Genomic DNA, 17,366 nt, shown 5'->3' with positions numbered 1-17,366 from the left:
GCCATTTAAGACCAGAGGCAGAGCATCTGCTCAGTGCCCAGCAGTGCCATTATTTACTCAAACTCAATCAGATACCAGTATTGCTGTAATAACAGACATCTGAACAATGTGAATTAGGGGTGGTTTCATTAGTTACTAATTCATCACTCATCCACTTTAGTCCAGGTTTAGGCCTGGTACTGGGGTGGTCCAAAGCAGTATCTCCTTTGGAGTGCTGAGATACAAAAGAATCTCTTTTTAAATAAATCAGAGTCTATAAGGAAAAAAAAAAAAAAAAGACTGTTAGCCAAATGTGATCAACAGAGAAGAGGCCTGGAAAAAAAATATGGGAACAAAAATAGAGGAACTGAGAGAGGCTTAAAATAGGACATGGCAATTCACTTGAGTCTTACAGGATGCACAGGAATTTCCAAGGAGGACAATACACCAGGATTTGCAATGTGCTTGTAGGCTGCATGGCCTCGTTTCAGTGAGAACCCCGCTCGCTAAAAAGTCTGTTTGACATGACAGTCATGTCTATCCCGACTAATTATCTTGACTGGCTCCGATCGAGTTGGCCTTGATTAGATTCCAGTTTTAGTCAACTGAACTTTCATTAGAAAAACAGCAATGTCAGGAGCAACAGTGCTCCACTACCTCAGCCCTGGATACAAACCTCATCTATTAGCCCAAAATGAGGTTGCTGAAAAGACAAATTCTGTACCCTGAGTACCTCTGAACTCAGAGAAATCCTGAGCTAACTAATAAAGGAAGTCATTAGCAGTGGGTAACTGCTACTAAGAGTAGGAACAAAGTCACACGATTATCAGGGGGATGTTTTACAGATGGCAGATGATTTTGTTCCACAAAGCAGCTCCGAATGTTGACAGCAGAATGAACATGAGGAGCTGCCTGTCTTCTAGAACCACAAAGTACTTCCCAGCGAGGAGCCCCTTCTCTACAGAGAACAACTCTATAGGAAAACAACAAGGTAGAAAAATGATCTGTTCAAAGGAGTCATATTATTGAGTCTCCAATGGCTGGAAGCTTATATTCAGGTTTTGCAGAACTGTAGCTCTTCCCGACCTTCCCTGAAGAAAAGGCATCAATCTGATCCACTCTTTGGGAGAAAGTGTTTGATGATGATTATCGGCTGTTTTCTACCCCTACTAAGTGTGATAAATTCTGCTACCTTCTGCTCAATTCTAGTTTATGACCCAGTTTTGTAAACAGTAGTTTAATGGGGCGTGAGCCTGCTTTTGGCTCTGTTCTCTAAAAAGAAAGAAAGAAAAAGAAAAAAAGGAAGGAATGAAGGAAGAAAGAAAGAAAAAGAAAGAAAAAAGAAAGGAAGAAAGGAAAGAAAGAAAGAAAGAAAGAAAGAAAAGAAGGAAGGAAGGCCTGGGTACAAGATCATGAGTCTGCCATCTTGACACTGGCAAGAACATAGCAATGTTGATTATACGTGGGTTACTGGGACCTGCTTTTTGGAATTGCCTTAAAAGCACAGGCCAGTTTAAGGCAAAGCATTTCACAAATGGATTTGCATCCTGAGTAGTATCAGTTCACTCTATACACAAATCCCAGAGACAAGTCAATACCGCACTGCTCCTGGGTGAAAGCCATCATTTTTGGCAGGCACCCTTTAAGACTGAGATGGTCAGATATTTCATACTGAGGGATTTTAGCCTTGAGTTCTTTAGTTTGAGATTCATTTTGTCTATTTACTTTTCTCTTTCCTCTGTTATATGGATCTGACTACCCTATCCATGGATTGAAGTAAAATGCAATTGAAGTAAAATGCAATTGACTAGGGTAGGGCTGCTTGTATAAAGCAGTCATTTGAAGCAGAGGGCAGAAGTCTTATGGAAGAGTGGGGGGAGAGAAGGACCCGAATGGGACAGGACCCACAAAAGGAGAACAGCAGAGCTACCAAATCTGGGTCTAGAGGGGCTTGTGGAGACTGATATACCAACCAAGGACCATGCATAGAGAGGACCTAGGCCCCCTGCTGAGATGTAGCCAATAACCAGCTCAGTCTCCATGTAGGTTCCCTAGTAAGGGGAGCAGAAGCTGTCTCTGACATGGACTCTGTTGCCCACTCCTTGGTCACTTCCTCCTGGTGGAGTGGCCTTGCCAGGCCACAGAGGAAGAGGGTGCAGGCAGTCCTGATGAAACTTGATAGGTTGGGGTCAGGTGGCAGGGGAGGCAGATGGAGGGGAAAAGGGAGGAAGGGTGGGACCGGGCGGCAATGAGGGAAGGGACTATGGTTGGGATGTAAAGTGAATAAATTTAAATTTTTTAAATTAAAAAATATAAAAACAGAAACACCTGGAAATTAAAAAAAATAAAAAAGAGGACTAATCTACAGACAATGAAGTGCATTATTAGGGCATGGCTAGTCCAGAGCTATTACAATGTCTGTACTTTCGAAAGCCTTCTGTATTATGATTGTGGGGGCAGGGAAAAAGCTTTCTAATATTTAAAAGACAAAATCAAGCCAATCTGGGAAGCCAGTATCCACAAAGCCCAGTGAACAAGTCAGTTCTCATAGCAGGAGAATGGAACCAGGAGACAGTAGCCTAAAACAAGAACCAATATGATTTCACAGGCTGCAGAATCTCTGAGAGATATGTCGCCAGCCTTACAGCTTGTTCATAACTTAGGAGACATCGTCTGTTGAGAGCTGGTCTCCACAGAGGTCTACTAGGCTGTGCCTTCCCATTTCCACCATATGCATTTGGCCATTAACTCAGGCTTTCTTTCAATGCTGTGCTGTGCATGACTCTATTATACAGGAACCTTTGGAGGCTTTTCAAATTCCTTTGCCATCCTTCCAAGGTCTTCTCTTCTACCAGCTCCAGATCTAATCTCAGAAAGCCTTAAACCTGTGTGCCTCAGGAAGGAAGCACTCCACTCCCACAATCTGAACCCATGGTCTTTGCTCCCAGTGGCTGCCCTTTCTACCATCCCACAGCTTTTTCAGGCCCAAGTTCATAAACTTTAATGAAACTACCCAACCCCCTTTATAAAAGGCTCTACTTAAACAGGGAATTTTCTTTTTCCTTTTTCTAATGTATGTATTTCATATTATACATAGTGAATTGAGGTCATCTGGGGTACCAAATGAGACCCTAAACAGGTATTTTTCTTGATAACAAGGATTTAAAACTCATTTCTCAGCCAAGTATTGAGGTGCACATTGTTAGTCCCAGCACTAGGGAGGCAGAGGTAGGTAGATCTCTGAGTTTGAGGTCAGCCTGTTCTACAGAGTGGATTCTAGAACAGCCAAGGCTATCCAGAGAAACCCTGTCTCAAGAAAGCAAACTAAACCAAACCAACCAAACAACAAAACATTTCTTTAACATTGAGGACCAAACGCACAGTCTGCCACATGCCGGGCAGCTCTTCAGGGTCAGCTTCTGCCATCCTTCCATAGTCTTTGTGTAGTACATCATCTCCTCCCAGGGACTTTCCTGTTCCGCATGAGCAGCCCGCACTGAGGTCTCCATTCATGACACAAACAATGGAGCCACTGGTCCCTCAGCGCATGGGCTCAGGTGGACAAGGCTTTGTGCTCTTGAGGTAAGATGAACAACCAGCCCACATTTAGCTCAATAGTTAATTGGAATAGAGGTCATCTCCCAAAGGACTGTGTCAAGGGCCATGGACCTCTGGCCTCTTCTCTGTGCCGGCTTTAAATTTCTGATTCCTCCAACCCCTGTGTATTAGTTTGTGGACCACTGGAGCCTTGTCCTTAATGTGCCAGCACTGTACTTTAGAAAGCCTTCTGCATTATGATTGCGGGGGCAGAAAAAGAGCTTTCCAATATTTAAAAAACAAAATCAAGCCACTCTGGGAAGCCAGTGTCCACAAAGCCCAGTGAACAAGTCAGTTCTTGCAGCCAAGAGGACGGAACCAGGACCAGTAGCCTAAAACAAGAACCAATATGATTTCCACAAGCTGCAGAATCTTTGAGAGATATGTCGCCAGCCTTACAGCTTGTTCATAATTTATGGGACAAGGACAAAACCCTGGTTTTCAGCATCACCTCTGGCTGTTCCCATCCCCCTAAGCAACAGAATGCTTAAAATATGACAGATACTCACTCCATTTAAAAAATATGATGGGGCAAGGAGAACTGTCACTGAAATACTCGGTCAAAACTCCCAGGGTCTCTCCCTACTTTAGAATCTCACACTGTGTTAGAGCACCGGTTTTGTTTTGCCCCATTTCTTTGTCATTTCTACTCTGGTCTCCTCCCAGCACTAACAGATGAAACTCTTTAGGGCAAGGAATCTAAGTCATCTTTTTACCTTGCACACACACAAGGAATAGGTGGTCCTCTGTTATTTTATCTCGTCTTACTTGAGTGGTTTTTTCTAGAAGATCAGTGATTTGATTAACTCTGGGCTTCTGTTCAGATGTTGAGTAAGATTTCCGTAAGCCACATTTGGGACTAAGAAGGCTGAGTAACAGAAAGACCATGTACTCTCAGCTAATAATACATGTAAGAAAGGGTCCCTAAACAACTCCATTTTATTCTGTTTTTTCCTAGGTCCAGATACATGACAGTCAAGGACTAACTTGTTTCTTTTTCCTGATTCCAGCTCATTACAGGGCATCGTTTACGAGACTGTAAGGCATCAGGGTTAACCACGTGGCTTGGAGTTTGACAGCAATGATCTCAACCCCTGCTGCTGCCATTTCAAAACTTGGTCACCGAATATCTTAGTTTTCTTCTGGATAGTGTTTCCACAACTTTAAAGTGAGGTCAGTGAGAAATGAGACCAAGGAAAGGAGTGAAGCGATTCAGTGTGCTGGGTAAGTGCTCCCGTGGTTAGTCCACACAGGTGGATGGAAAGCTGAGGGGGAGCTTACTTCTCCCTGACAATAAGAGAGGGTTTATTTAAATCATTTCATTTTCTTCCTATTACATAAAATCTTCTTTCTCACCCTTCCTCACATGGCCAGCTACTACCTCTGTTTATAAAACAGCCTTACTTTCTCACATGGCTTGTTACTATCTTTCCCTTTTAGCAAGGTTACCAAATGGAATAATGCTTTTGTTTAAAAATACTTCAAAGTTTTGCTAAATTTTAAAGGTCACAGTATTTCAGTGAGTTCTTATTCTGTCTCATTCTCCCCTTTATGTCATTGCTATTTTTTTTTTCAGAAGAATTCTTCTGATTTGAAGTGGCTTCAGCTTTTAGTTTTCCCAGGAGGAGGGAGGAGATGGCGACAGAAGCCCAGTGGCTACTCCTGCTCATCGTCCCCATCACACTCCCACTAACTACCGGCTCATTGTACCGATGCTAGGTGGCTAAACTGCTCACCCATGGTACTAATGTTTTTAGGAAGAAATAAGGCACAAATAAATGCCCAGGATTTGTTCACAGGCATGATTTTGATATAGCAAAGCCCATCTTTAAGTCAGATCAAGTATACAGAGGTGTAGCTGATTATTTTGAATAATTAAATGGTGTCAAAACCAGCTGTGATGAATAGCACTGGGGTCTCAAATCATAAATAATTGAGAAACCAGAGTTGCATTTGATCATCCTGATCAAATTCTGTTCTCTAGAGGATAAATGTTTGTCCTGAATACCATCAACATTGTTAAATGCCTCAATATTCTTGCTCAGTCATCCAGCCAATAGTCAATTGAACTAAATCACTTTAACACCACACACATTTGCTGTCCTCATGAATACAAACTGTTTGACTTAAGCCATGTTCTTTGTCATAGAATAGGCACCTTTTGGGGTCAGCACACAGTAGCAGCATTAAATGCTTGACAAGCTTTTGCTCATTCCACAAAACCTAATCTTTCTCTCTACCACCTCTGCTATCATTCTCATCAATAAAAACCTAAACCCAAAACAAACCAAAAAGTAAAACAACACAAACTAACAACAACAACAAAAATCCTTAGAGAAAGACTTAATATAACTTGAGATGCCAATATAATTGCTTTTCTGATGGCCGCTGGGGATTCCAAATTTGCATAGAGACAGGGGTTCTGGTCCCATCTTTCTCATTGTTCATGCAAGATAATTGCACCTCATAGCTCTATGTGTCCTTCATGGTCCCCAAGTGCTTACTTTATTTGAGCCCTACAGCCAATTGTGTAAGAAGAGGTGGGCAAGAAAGGATCTTTACCATCCTCTCCATTACACAGTAGAAATGGAAAGAGAAACCCGCTCACCCTTACAGCTAGGAGACAGCTGAGCTGCCATGACAGTGTGCCCTGCTCCACACAGCCCCTGCTGCCAGAGACGCGCCTCAGTGAAGAAAAGGGCAGTCTGTTTAATAGCTCCTCATTGACACCCTGTCACTGCTAAACTGGCATGGGACCCAGAGCTGGCAAAGCGGGAGGCGCCACTTTTCTACCTTGTTTCCTACACCCCAGCTCTTAAAATCAGAAGGCTGTGTTAACCCACATCTTCTCTCCAAGGCTTAATACTTATGGAAACAACAACAATCAATTAATAATTAACCCAGCACTTTCATAGATGTTTATTTTTTTTTTAACAACTTTATAACACGGGTGACATTAGCACCATTTTTTTTTAAGGATGAGGAAACTGGGGATCAGAGATGAAGGATTGGCCCACGGACTTATGAAGCTCACTTCTGGCAGAGCCAGCACTTCCTTCCGATGCCAAACCTCCTGTCTCTACTACACCATGTGCATCGCAGAACTGACACGGAATCCGGGAGCTGGGCACTGTGACTATTCTCCTACTTAGGATTAAGAACCCACCCTCACTAGCTGTCCCCTCCTTCGCCACTATGCCTGGTCTTCCAGAGATGAGTACATGCAGGACAAGCGAAACCAACTGCCTCTCTCTGCATCTTACTGAGAAAATGTTTAGGAAAACATCAGTGCAAAGAGAACGACATCTCCAGTTGGCAGAGTTATTGTTCTGATAGGCTAAGAATAAATGCAGTACATGCTTTCAAAAAATTCTTATGAGATAAAAATACACTTTCTAGAAATTAGATTTCAGTTTTGAAACATACCTCAAAATCTTCAGAGAACCCGTGCTGGTTATTAGAATAGAGCTCACCGATGTGTTTGCCAAACTGTTTGACAGGAATGGCTTCCATGTCATCTGGAGGGACAAAATAATACTCAGGGTCACACAGAATACACTCATAAAACAACTGACACTGAGAAAGAAATCCTACTGAAGACAAATATTGGCCAAAGATTATAAAACTGTACCAACTGAAATAAGTTTCTGAAGAAAGGACTTAGGACTTCATTTCACAACAAGATTGTGTGAGTACTCTACTGCTGACTAGCCAGGCTAAATAAGGTATTTTAAAAACATATATGTAACTTTCTGCTCTTATTTGGGAGATAATTTACAGTTAAGGAACTACATCATATTCTTAAAGTCTAGAGTGACCAAGGGTACTCATTTGCCAAGAAATATTGCCACTTTCGGGGTTTTTAAACTTTTAATTATTATTCAATGGCTGGGCTTTGAAAGCACAGCACCTACATTTTACTCCCAGTCTCGAAGTCTGCATAATCCTTTTCACTCGGATAGATGCCCTTGTACCAACTGTACAAAGCCACCTATCTTTAAGTGTTCAGAATTTTAGTTCAAGACAGCTGTGTCTACATGGTGCCAAATAATCAATTTGATGGAATTAACTGGACTTTGTGTGTGTGTGTGTGTGTGTGTGTGTGTGTTCAGGAAGACTCTGCACACCCAAGTTTATTTGTTGTAGTGTTGTCACTTTGGAAGGGCATTTTCAGCTCAGGAACCTAATGCATGTTTTGGGTTTATTTACAGAGATCCAGTCTGATCCTTGACTGTTTCTGCTAAACGGCCACACCCACCTCCTCACTGCCATGCGAACTCCTCCCCCTTCAGCCCTCCCCCGCAAATATTTCCTTTAAAAAATACTCGGCTGAATTTGAGATAAACAACAGACATGACATTTACTTTATTCAGAGTGAAAGATCTTTGGCAAACGCACAAACATCTAAACTGCCGCAGATGCTTTTCTTAGCGAAGGCTATGAAGCTCTGTATGTGTAAATGAGGGCCTACTTTGGCAAGAATTTCATAGATCCAGGCCTGACAATCTGATTTCTCTTCATCTGGTGACAGTTAACATTGACTGTGTCATCCCTTCTCTACTTTCTTTTGAGAGAGCAAAGCTCTAGGGTGGCTTTTTGCATCTATTGACATTTTCAAACTTGAATCATTCTTCAGTGGAAAACAGCAACCCTTACACTTTGTTTAAGAAAGGTGATTTATACGTCTATACTGTAAGTTGCTCAGAATGGAGACATTATTTCAATGGAATAGCTGTTACTCTGCAAGCACAGATTCTCTGTGTGAACAATTAAAGTCCTAATCACTTTAATAGCAAACTTCATGAAAAAAAATTGCCAAGTTATTTACAAATATTTCAGGGTTAAATATGTTCATGAATATGCAATCATTCTGTATGCCCAAGGAATCTATAGCTTCCGTGATGTCACCAGCATTAGCAAACTATGAAGAGCCAAAATGTTTGCCCAGAATATTTAGCAGAATGCTATTCAAGAAAAGTTTCCAAAATTATCTGATCATTTAAGATGTTTAGAAGTGAATTCTGTAACAACGGTCATGTGACAAGGAAGGGCCCTCACACTAACTAAAAAAGGGACTAATATGCACAAAGTTGGGTTAATCTTAAAAAAAAAAAAAATCAGTGTTCAAGGATAAACACATCTTTGGACTTAAACAATGTAACAGTTCTCAAGGGCAGAGTGGCATAGTTAATGATTGGGTGACAGCAACATTTTATTCCATGATCACTATTTGCAATTTCCAAACCTCAGAAATTTATGGCACAGTAATGAAGGACACTGAGCTTGGTTCAAAATGAGAAAAAAAAATTTGTTACATTCAGATATTTTATGTCTTTTTAAGGTATCAAGATGCTAAGGTAAAAACCATAGCATTTGAAGGTCACGGCCCATAACAAGTCCTTAAAAGAAATGCTTTCAAGTTCATGGAAGACTCCTTTTCTTCCCTGTGTGGCCAACTCTAATATCCTAGTCAATGTCACATTCCCCAAAATCAAACGGCCTGTTAACCCCACGATGGGGTACAATAAAACTTCAGCAGCAGTCAGCAGTATGATCACCATGGAAACATAAGATGCACTATTTCTTCCATTAGCATTTTTAGCCAAGGAAATTGTGCCATACCCAGTCCATACCCTCTGGATTCCTGGGTACCACCAAAACCATCATAAAAGTGCTAGGTGGACAGATGCACACACAGAGGCATGTGGTACTGCCTATCGCCAACTACTCAGATATCACCTTCCTGCCTTCACTCAAGAGAAACAGTACAGGGGCCATTATACTTTTTTGTCTTAGGATAAACACAGCACAGCAATTGACTAGAAGTCCTGGCCAACTCTCTCTCAAACATTTTTTTCTAATAAGTAATCTCAACAATTGTGAAGAGTACCATAGGCCTAGCCTGCTCAGTTTTTACCTGGAAAGATCCAACTCAGTATAGGAAAACATCTGTCTACAAGACAGTATTTCTACCTAAATGAGTTTGATTACAGAGTAAGAGCAGAACTAATTAATGACCAAGTGCTTTTCAAAAACCTAATATGTATCAAAACATGCCCTGGTAGAGGTATTACATGCTTCCTCCTCTTCCAAGAAAAGCTCCTTAAAGGTGAGCTGAAGGATGGCATTCTGATTTGGTTTGCCGTTGCTGTGACAAAACATTCTGACCAAAGGCGCCTTGGGGAGGAAAGGTTGGCAGGAGTGTCAGAGGGGACCTGGACAGAAACCATGAGGAAGCTCTGCTAACTGGCTCATTCCCGGCTTACAGTCAGCTGTGTTTCTTCTATTGCCCAGGCCCGCATTACCTAGTGGATGGTATCATCAACAATAGACTGGGCCCTCCTACATCAACTGGCAATCAGGAAAATTCTCCACAGGGTTTGCGCACGGGCCGATCAGAAAATCTGAGGTTTCCTTTTCCAGGGTATGTCGAACTGACAACCAAGTACCCATCCCAGGGGGTATGGCCTAAAAAGTTGGCTGTTGACTCATAAGAGGGTTCCACCTCGGGGAAAGACTAAGGTTTCTGTACCACCATAGGTAATGGTGGTATAAATCATTGGCTGGGCACCCAGGACCATCCAGACATTATAAAGATGGTCCCTGTCCATGGACAACATTTGTGTCAGAACTCAAATCAACCTAAGAAAGTGACAGAAACACCAGTGTGTATTGAACACTGCTATTGCCATGAAAATGTTGGATGTGGCAGGAACACCACTCATGTGGTGGTTACGGAAGAATCATGAAGAAAAAAGATGGGCTAGATCTGAAGGTATATTTTGTGTAAAGTCCAGGTTTATAAGTCAGTTACTAGACTATATGGAAAAACTGTGTAAAGACGGAGTGGTATAAGTCACAGGGAGCCATCATTAAGCCTGTATGGGTTGCCAAAGCCCATGTCAACACTTTGAATGCATTTTTCTCTATACGAACCAAGCGAAGGGAAAAGAAATTTCTTTGTGGTACATATAAGGACACGCGAGGCCACTTATCTACAGTGAATGGCTGGGTTGAGCTTTGGCCTGGTGACATCATCAGAGCCTGGACTGCTTTATATGGTTTTCATTTCCAACGTTAGAACAGTTTAAAGGAAGAACATGGCACCGAAAAGAATACCTTGGTTAAGCTGATAAATAGTGATCATTTTGTGCCAGTATTTTCATTTGTAGTTTTTCTGCGATAGAAGACTTGTTAGGTAAAAATGAGGCCACTGTTATCACCAAATCCCTTGATTATAAAATGTTTGATATAATCAACTGAGAATCAGTATCTGAAGTGTGAACTTTTGTTATCTATCAAATACGATCATTCGTTCTTAGCTCCAAGAGTTAGCCTTTAGTGGTGAGCATTAAATCATGAAAGTGGCAGTTCTTTTATGTGGGCTAATCCACATTAAAACCTCCTTACTTTAGTCTCTGACTTGTAGGTGCCAACAGCAGAGTATTACTGGATGAAGTGAAGACAGAACTTTAGCCCAGAAGAAAGCATCAAGGCTCAGATAATGGTGAGCTCACAGGCCAGTGCTGGGCATGAGGAGCAATGCATTTGAACTGAAAGAAAATCCACCTCACAGATCCATAGTGAGTCCTTGCATTTTTATAACCATAAGAGGCAAATCACTAATACCTTAGGCTTCTCTGACCTATTCACACATGCTAGATTTACTGTCTCTCTTAATCTTGAGGAAAATATGATTACAAAAAAAAGTTAACCTTCTTGCTCTCGTCTTTGGTTTGACACCAGAAAAGGGAGAAAAAAAATCAACAGAAAAGGCTAGCCCCAATTTCAAAATCAATAGCATAGGCTAGCCTCAACTTCAACATCTTACCCAGCCATCAGGAGAATCCTTTTATCAGGCCTATCTAATCAACACCTTCCATCGATCAGGCATGTATATTCAGTGACAGAGCAGAGGAGCCAGAGCCAGGCTGCCTGTGCTATGACCACCTCCCTGGGACTCCCCACCCCTATCTGGGAAATGGCAGTCATGACAATGCCTAGTTTACTGAGCGCTATCAGAAATACAAGGTAAGGCCATGAGAGACTATTTAATAACTGTGAGTTGTTGTTAGGTACTACTTGCTGTCCCTATACCACGTGATCCAGGGGATAAATCAGATGATCCAGAGACAGGAAAGCCCTTGCCCAGTGTCTATCAGCTACTGCTGGGACCAGGCTGTTTCCAGCATCAGGTTTTTCCTAGGTGCAGTCCTGACATCTAAACTGATCCTTCCTACAACAAAGAATTGAAATGATATGCCTTACTTCTCTACCTGAAAAGCTCACATTGGGTCACTGGTCACCTTGCTGATGCCAAGGCGCTGGCTGCTGAACTCAGTGGCTAAAGATCAATTTAAGAAAAGATCCCTCTGGCTGACTTGAGAAGTGGGTAGGCATACGTAGCATTAAGGTTTCAGAAGTACCTGAGTCACTCTGTTAAAAGGAAACAAAAATCCATGTGCGAGGTTCATTTAACCCTCACCAGATTTCTAAACTTATCCCAAATTCCTGCCAACTCCACCTACAGGAAGGATAAACACATAAAATTCAAACACAGGACTCCGATTTACGTCACTGATGCTCACAGCCTCTCCCGTCTCCCACTGAGGCACTACCAGCTACTGATAAGCACTTCTCTAGTGGATGCAGCCCTATCCTGAGAGGCCTGGTGCCCACCGACTGCCCTTCTGGCCTCCTAGTATTACCTCCTTTGTATTAACTCTGCCAACTTAGGAAGACAAAAGACAAGCACACTATCAAGATTTTAGTTCCAGAGTTAGATAGAGCACAAAGAAACAGAATTTTGTCTAAATCAAACCTGGAATGTAAGGAGTGTTTGGAGATGAGAACATTTTATTTTCTGACATAAAAGATATCTTTTTTCATTTGTGATACAATAAAATCAATGAAGAAAAGGCTTCATTATATTCAAAAGATCAATGAATCTCCTTCAGAGATAATCTTTGTATAAATAAAATATGCCAACAAGGTTGATTTAATCCCAAGGGTTTTAAACAGCCTGTATAAAACCTTTTATACAATGGCACCCAGCTGAAGCCAGTGACCTTCAAATTATTAAGCTGTATTTTGACTGCTGGAAAGGTGTGAATCATTTTTGGGTTCCTAGGGTACTGGTAGCCCCCACACTTTGTTAGGTTTTCTAACTCCTAGAGAAAGTATTTTAAGGACATTTGTTTTGACGTGTTGTGCTCCTGTCTATCTCTCCAGTGTTTCCTTTCAGCAGGTTAATTTTAAGAAATAACCTCTAATTTAAAAAAAAAAAAAAACAACTTTGTCTACAACAGAGGTCTAAAAGAATGATATACTGCAGTAAATACAATTTTGAGCTAATATACACTGGTAATGTTTCATTAATAACTAATGAAAAATTTATTTCCATTTCTTGTTTCAAAAGAATAGCACCTGGCAGGAGTGCAGCACATTGGTAGAATATTTGTCTAGCAGATGCATGGTATCTCAGATACATACATGTATGCATGTATATATGTACCTATATGCATACATACACACATCCAAAGAAATACATGTACACGTGTATTCACATACATTCATAGACACGGACACATGATACATATGCAAGTGGACATAATTTACACATCTATACACAGACACATACTCATTACACACATATAACACATACATGCATATATTCACACACATACATACATATACACAGTCATACATACATATACATACATATACACATAATACACACATATACATGAATATACACATATAGATATGCATATGGAAACAAAAAGCCTCTCCAGATGTTTGGTTATCTTGTTACTTTTTTATTATCAACATTGTGTGGTGATGGGATGGAACCACTGGCCTTGAGGATTGTGGGTAAGCATTCTACCCACAAGCAACATGCCCGCTGTTAGTGTTGCTGAGGAGTCAAGCGAGGGCTTGACTTGCTGTGTAGCACAGGCTAAACTTGAACTCATGAGCCTCTGCCTCTCTGACAGCCGGGCTTCCCGGTATGTTCTCCCATATCCAGTAGTTGGACTTTAAAAAATGCAGTAAGTATTGATATTAATAATAACCTGGGCCTATCAGGCTGTGGGGGCTCAGACCTGAATCCCCAGTATCTGGGAGGCCAAGGCAGGAAGTCTGTAAGTTCAGGGTCAGTAAATCTTGTTTTAAAAACTTAACAGATCTGAAAGACAGAAATCTTGTCTCACTTTAATCATCTTAGAAGATACAAAGCATATGTGTGACTGACGCCGGGCTGCCTCATTCGCTTTATACTCCCATAGTAACAAGGAACTGGTAATCATGGAACATTTGGTTTTGAAAACCCAATAGTGAAAAATATTTGGACTCAGCTCCTTTCCATTCTCCTGTAGCTTTCACACATAACTTGGCACCCCCAACGCTGGTCCCATGCGCCACACACAGGAGCAGTTGCCACAGTTCTAACTCCTGATGAGGGAACTAATGTCACTTTCACAGTGGTTGGAAGCCTCTAAGCGCATCTTTCACGTGGAAAAGTAGGTGGAGTTCTAACTTAGCCACACTGCCCATCTTCAGCATTTACACCTTTGGCAAGCTAGGTGGGACAGGCCTGGATGGGACCTTGGGGGAGTGTCTTCACCCTTAAAAGACCTTTAGACTATCTTTCCCAAATTCCAAGACCCCAAATTCCTGCATGCCAGTTAGAATTAATAAGATTGGTACCTAGAAATTGTTTAAAATGTTCTATAAATTCCTATCTTCAGAGGGTAAGAACAAAAAGGTTAGAGAACCACTCCTTAATCATTTGCATATTGAATACACTCTAAAAGTTGGGAGAGCTTACTGATTGTATTAATGCTTTAGGGTTTAAAAAATCAGTGCTAAGTAATTGTCCCACTCAGGGGACTACATCAGAAGGTTTTTGAATGCACGTCCAGCCTGGGGTACAGAACAAGAACGAACCATCTCAACAAAAAGAAAAATATGCATTCAAAGCATTGCCTTTGGACCAAGTATCCAATGTGGTAATTAAATAGGTCACCAACAAGGCAGAAAACATTCAAAAGCAACTTCTAGTCTAAGAAACCCAGCAAAGGTAAAGTGAGGCAGGACTGCCTTTAGAGGATTCTAGGGAACGAAGTTCTAATACGCAAAGGAATAGCAGTGTGGTCCTCGGCCTTTGGATGCAGTTCACACCTGGGAGACTGTTAACAGAGCACCAGGAAGATGCTGTCTCTTTGTGGAAGCTGGCTATAGTGATGCAGCGACATACTCTGGGCAGTACGGGAGGAAGGTGGGTCTACATCCTGCGACAGCTAGGGGATGAATCATCCTGGATGATGAAACCTGTTAGCGTGCTGCTGCGGACCAGGTGCAGGTCCTCCAGGAGGAAGAGAAGTAGTGGGAGCAACCCAGGGTATCACAGAACCTGTCCACACCTACACTTAACCCTTTCGCTGCCTATCTAGCAGGAACATATGAGGCCATTCTGTGATGCTTCTTGTCCCTTCAATAAATTTTAGTGAAATACATTGTAGTGGAAAAAAAAGGGGGGGGGCTGCCTAGAATATAACCAATTCCAGCAACATCTAATAGCACAAATAGACACAGAAGGGGACAATGAAGTCCGCAAACACAACCACACCTAGTGATACCTCTGCAAACAAAATTGCTTTTTGACAGCCAGAGGATAGATGTAACCCTGAGCTTCGTATGATGGCTTCTGGAACTTGTGAATGTTTTTTGGACATTCATGTATTCACCTAATATCTCACAATTGCCCAATATGTGATAGGCACTATTGGAGCCCCTGTATTTAGGGCTCCATTTGCCCTTATATAGCTCCCAGTCATGTTAAAATGACTGCAGACAAGTAAACTAGATTCGCTGGTAAACTTAGCTGGTAAGAGCCCTACGATAACGAAGCAGACTAGTAGAGCAGCAGGTATAAAGGGATAGCACTATTAAAAGTACTTTCTGCATATAAAAAAATGTCAGAAGGATGGATGCGTAAGAGATCTATGTATTCACACACACACACACACACACACAGAGAGAGAGAGAGAGAGAGAGAGAGAGAGAGATGACAAAACTCAGCAGTACAAAGTTCATATCTGACAAAAGGAAAAAGATGCAAACACAAATGGTGGGTGAGATCTTTACATCACACATCCCACTTATGACAGCCAGCCCCCTTCCAAGCTTCCAAGTGTCGGCAGCATTTCCTTGCACTTACTACAGTGTGTCCTACCAATTCTTACTCACGCCGTAACTGTTCTAGGCTTGTGCTGCAGCAGACCGGTCTAGCAACCACCCCTAGACTTTCACTCAGATATCCTTACCAAAGTGTCCAATCTTCCAAAAAACTGACAGCGTATGGAATCTTGGAGGAAAACTCACCTTTGAAAACATGCTCACAGATTGTGATTTAAAATTAGAATGACTGTCCACTTTGCTGCTGTCAGCTTCTCTCCTTATGGTGACGCTGTCCTATATTAACCCATAGGTATTTACTTTTTTTTAACGAGGATTTTACTTTGTAGACATGCAAAGGGGCGAAGATTTTATTACATTAGCCTTAGTGAAGGATATCTTAGTCTGGGCAAGCTTCAAACAGCCACGAAAGTAATATTTTGTCACAGGCATCACATCAAACAGAGAACAAAAGGGAGAGCAAGCCCCTGGGGGTGCAGCGGTGCCTGGCTTACCCGGGATGGGAATAATCGGAATACTTTCGTTGGGGACCACCCGAGGTGAGCTGCTGTCCTCCACATAGAAGTGCGCCGTCTGGAAACATTTCCTGTGTGTAAAAGACAAACATGCCACCAGTGAGCACACAAGTACACTTGGTCTAAGTTTATCATTTCAAAATCCTTCTTTAATAGCACCCCCCCCGCCCCGCTTGAAACAGCACACAGCATCAGTGGCAAACCCAAGGAAAAATAGTAAAATGCAAGCACAGCATTTTGCACATTGGAGGAACCCCAAATGCCTGAAGAGCCATCTCCTACTACAGCCAACTCCAACCCCAGAGCTCCAAACTACTCAGATAAGTGAGAAGTTGGCACAGAGTAAACTCCTGCACAGGACATGAGGATTCTACCCAACATGTCTACAGCTGACGGGTTACACGGGAACAGCCTGACATTCTGCCTAACCCACACCTTGAATCCCCTCCAGTAGAGTCATCAGACAGCCAACTGTACAGCAGCACCACACTGCTTAGCCAAAGCCCCAAATCCTCAGACAGCTTTTAAAGGGGGCTTCAATAGGATAAGCACGCCCAAGTCAGAGGCCCTTTCCAGACAGCATCTCAGCCAGGGCAGACGCCTGCAGGTGTTTTCTGCTTGACTTCAGCTCAGCTCTCTTTTTACCTGTACTTCAAGCAAAGCAGGGAACACACACTGGTCATCACAGGACAGGCAGGGAACAGAAAGGCTACGAGCAGCCCAGGCAGCCTCTGCCTGAGACGCTGGCCAGCCCTCGGCTTTCCAGCATCCACGTCACTGCTTGCTGAGGCCTTAATGAGCTGCCGGAAGCACAAACTGAATATTTAATGAGACTACTCCGTGTGAATGGCTATTGTGACCAGAGAAGGGTCCCTGTTCATCTGGCGGAGGGCCTTTACAATAGCTGGGCCTACTGCTGGGTCTTTTAGCCAGGCAGACGGCATCCTCCTAGTGCTCCCAGTCAGTAGGCTCAGGCCCGCTCCGCTTGCATTTCACACCAAGCAGCATTTACACACCATGGCTTTGCATTTTCTGGGGTCTGTATTCCAACTACTAGGGACACGTCAACTTTTCTTC

At 42.3% G+C, this 17,366-nt stretch overlaps 1 protein-coding gene across 3 annotated transcripts in view; it reads right to left on the bottom strand.

The window, feature by feature from the left end:
• The window catches only part of Ptprg (protein tyrosine phosphatase receptor type G), a 684,542-nt gene that overhangs the window by 31,255 nt on the left and 635,921 nt on the right, over nt 1–17,366 (bottom strand). For 2 of the 3 annotated variants that reach the window (XM_060390946.1, XM_060390947.1), the window contains 2 exons: nt 16,269–16,360; nt 7,003–7,094 (listed from right to left, as the gene is read on the bottom strand). In XM_060390946.1, coding sequence (XP_060246929.1) covers nt 7,003–7,094; nt 16,269–16,360 — 184 coding nt within the window. Of the gene's footprint in view, nt 1–7,002; nt 7,095–16,268; nt 16,361–16,934; nt 17,088–17,366 lie in introns of those variants that run through there. The other variant, XM_021640753.2, reaches the window with a different exon arrangement.

The sequence above is a fragment of the Meriones unguiculatus genome, chromosome 9 (genome assembly GCF_030254825.1).
Source record: "Meriones unguiculatus strain TT.TT164.6M chromosome 9, Bangor_MerUng_6.1, whole genome shotgun sequence".
Classification (NCBI taxonomy): Eukaryota; Metazoa; Chordata; class Mammalia; order Rodentia; family Muridae; genus Meriones; species Meriones unguiculatus.
Note: the sequence above shows the minus strand (reverse complement) of the source record. Positions and strands in the feature narration are given on the sequence as shown.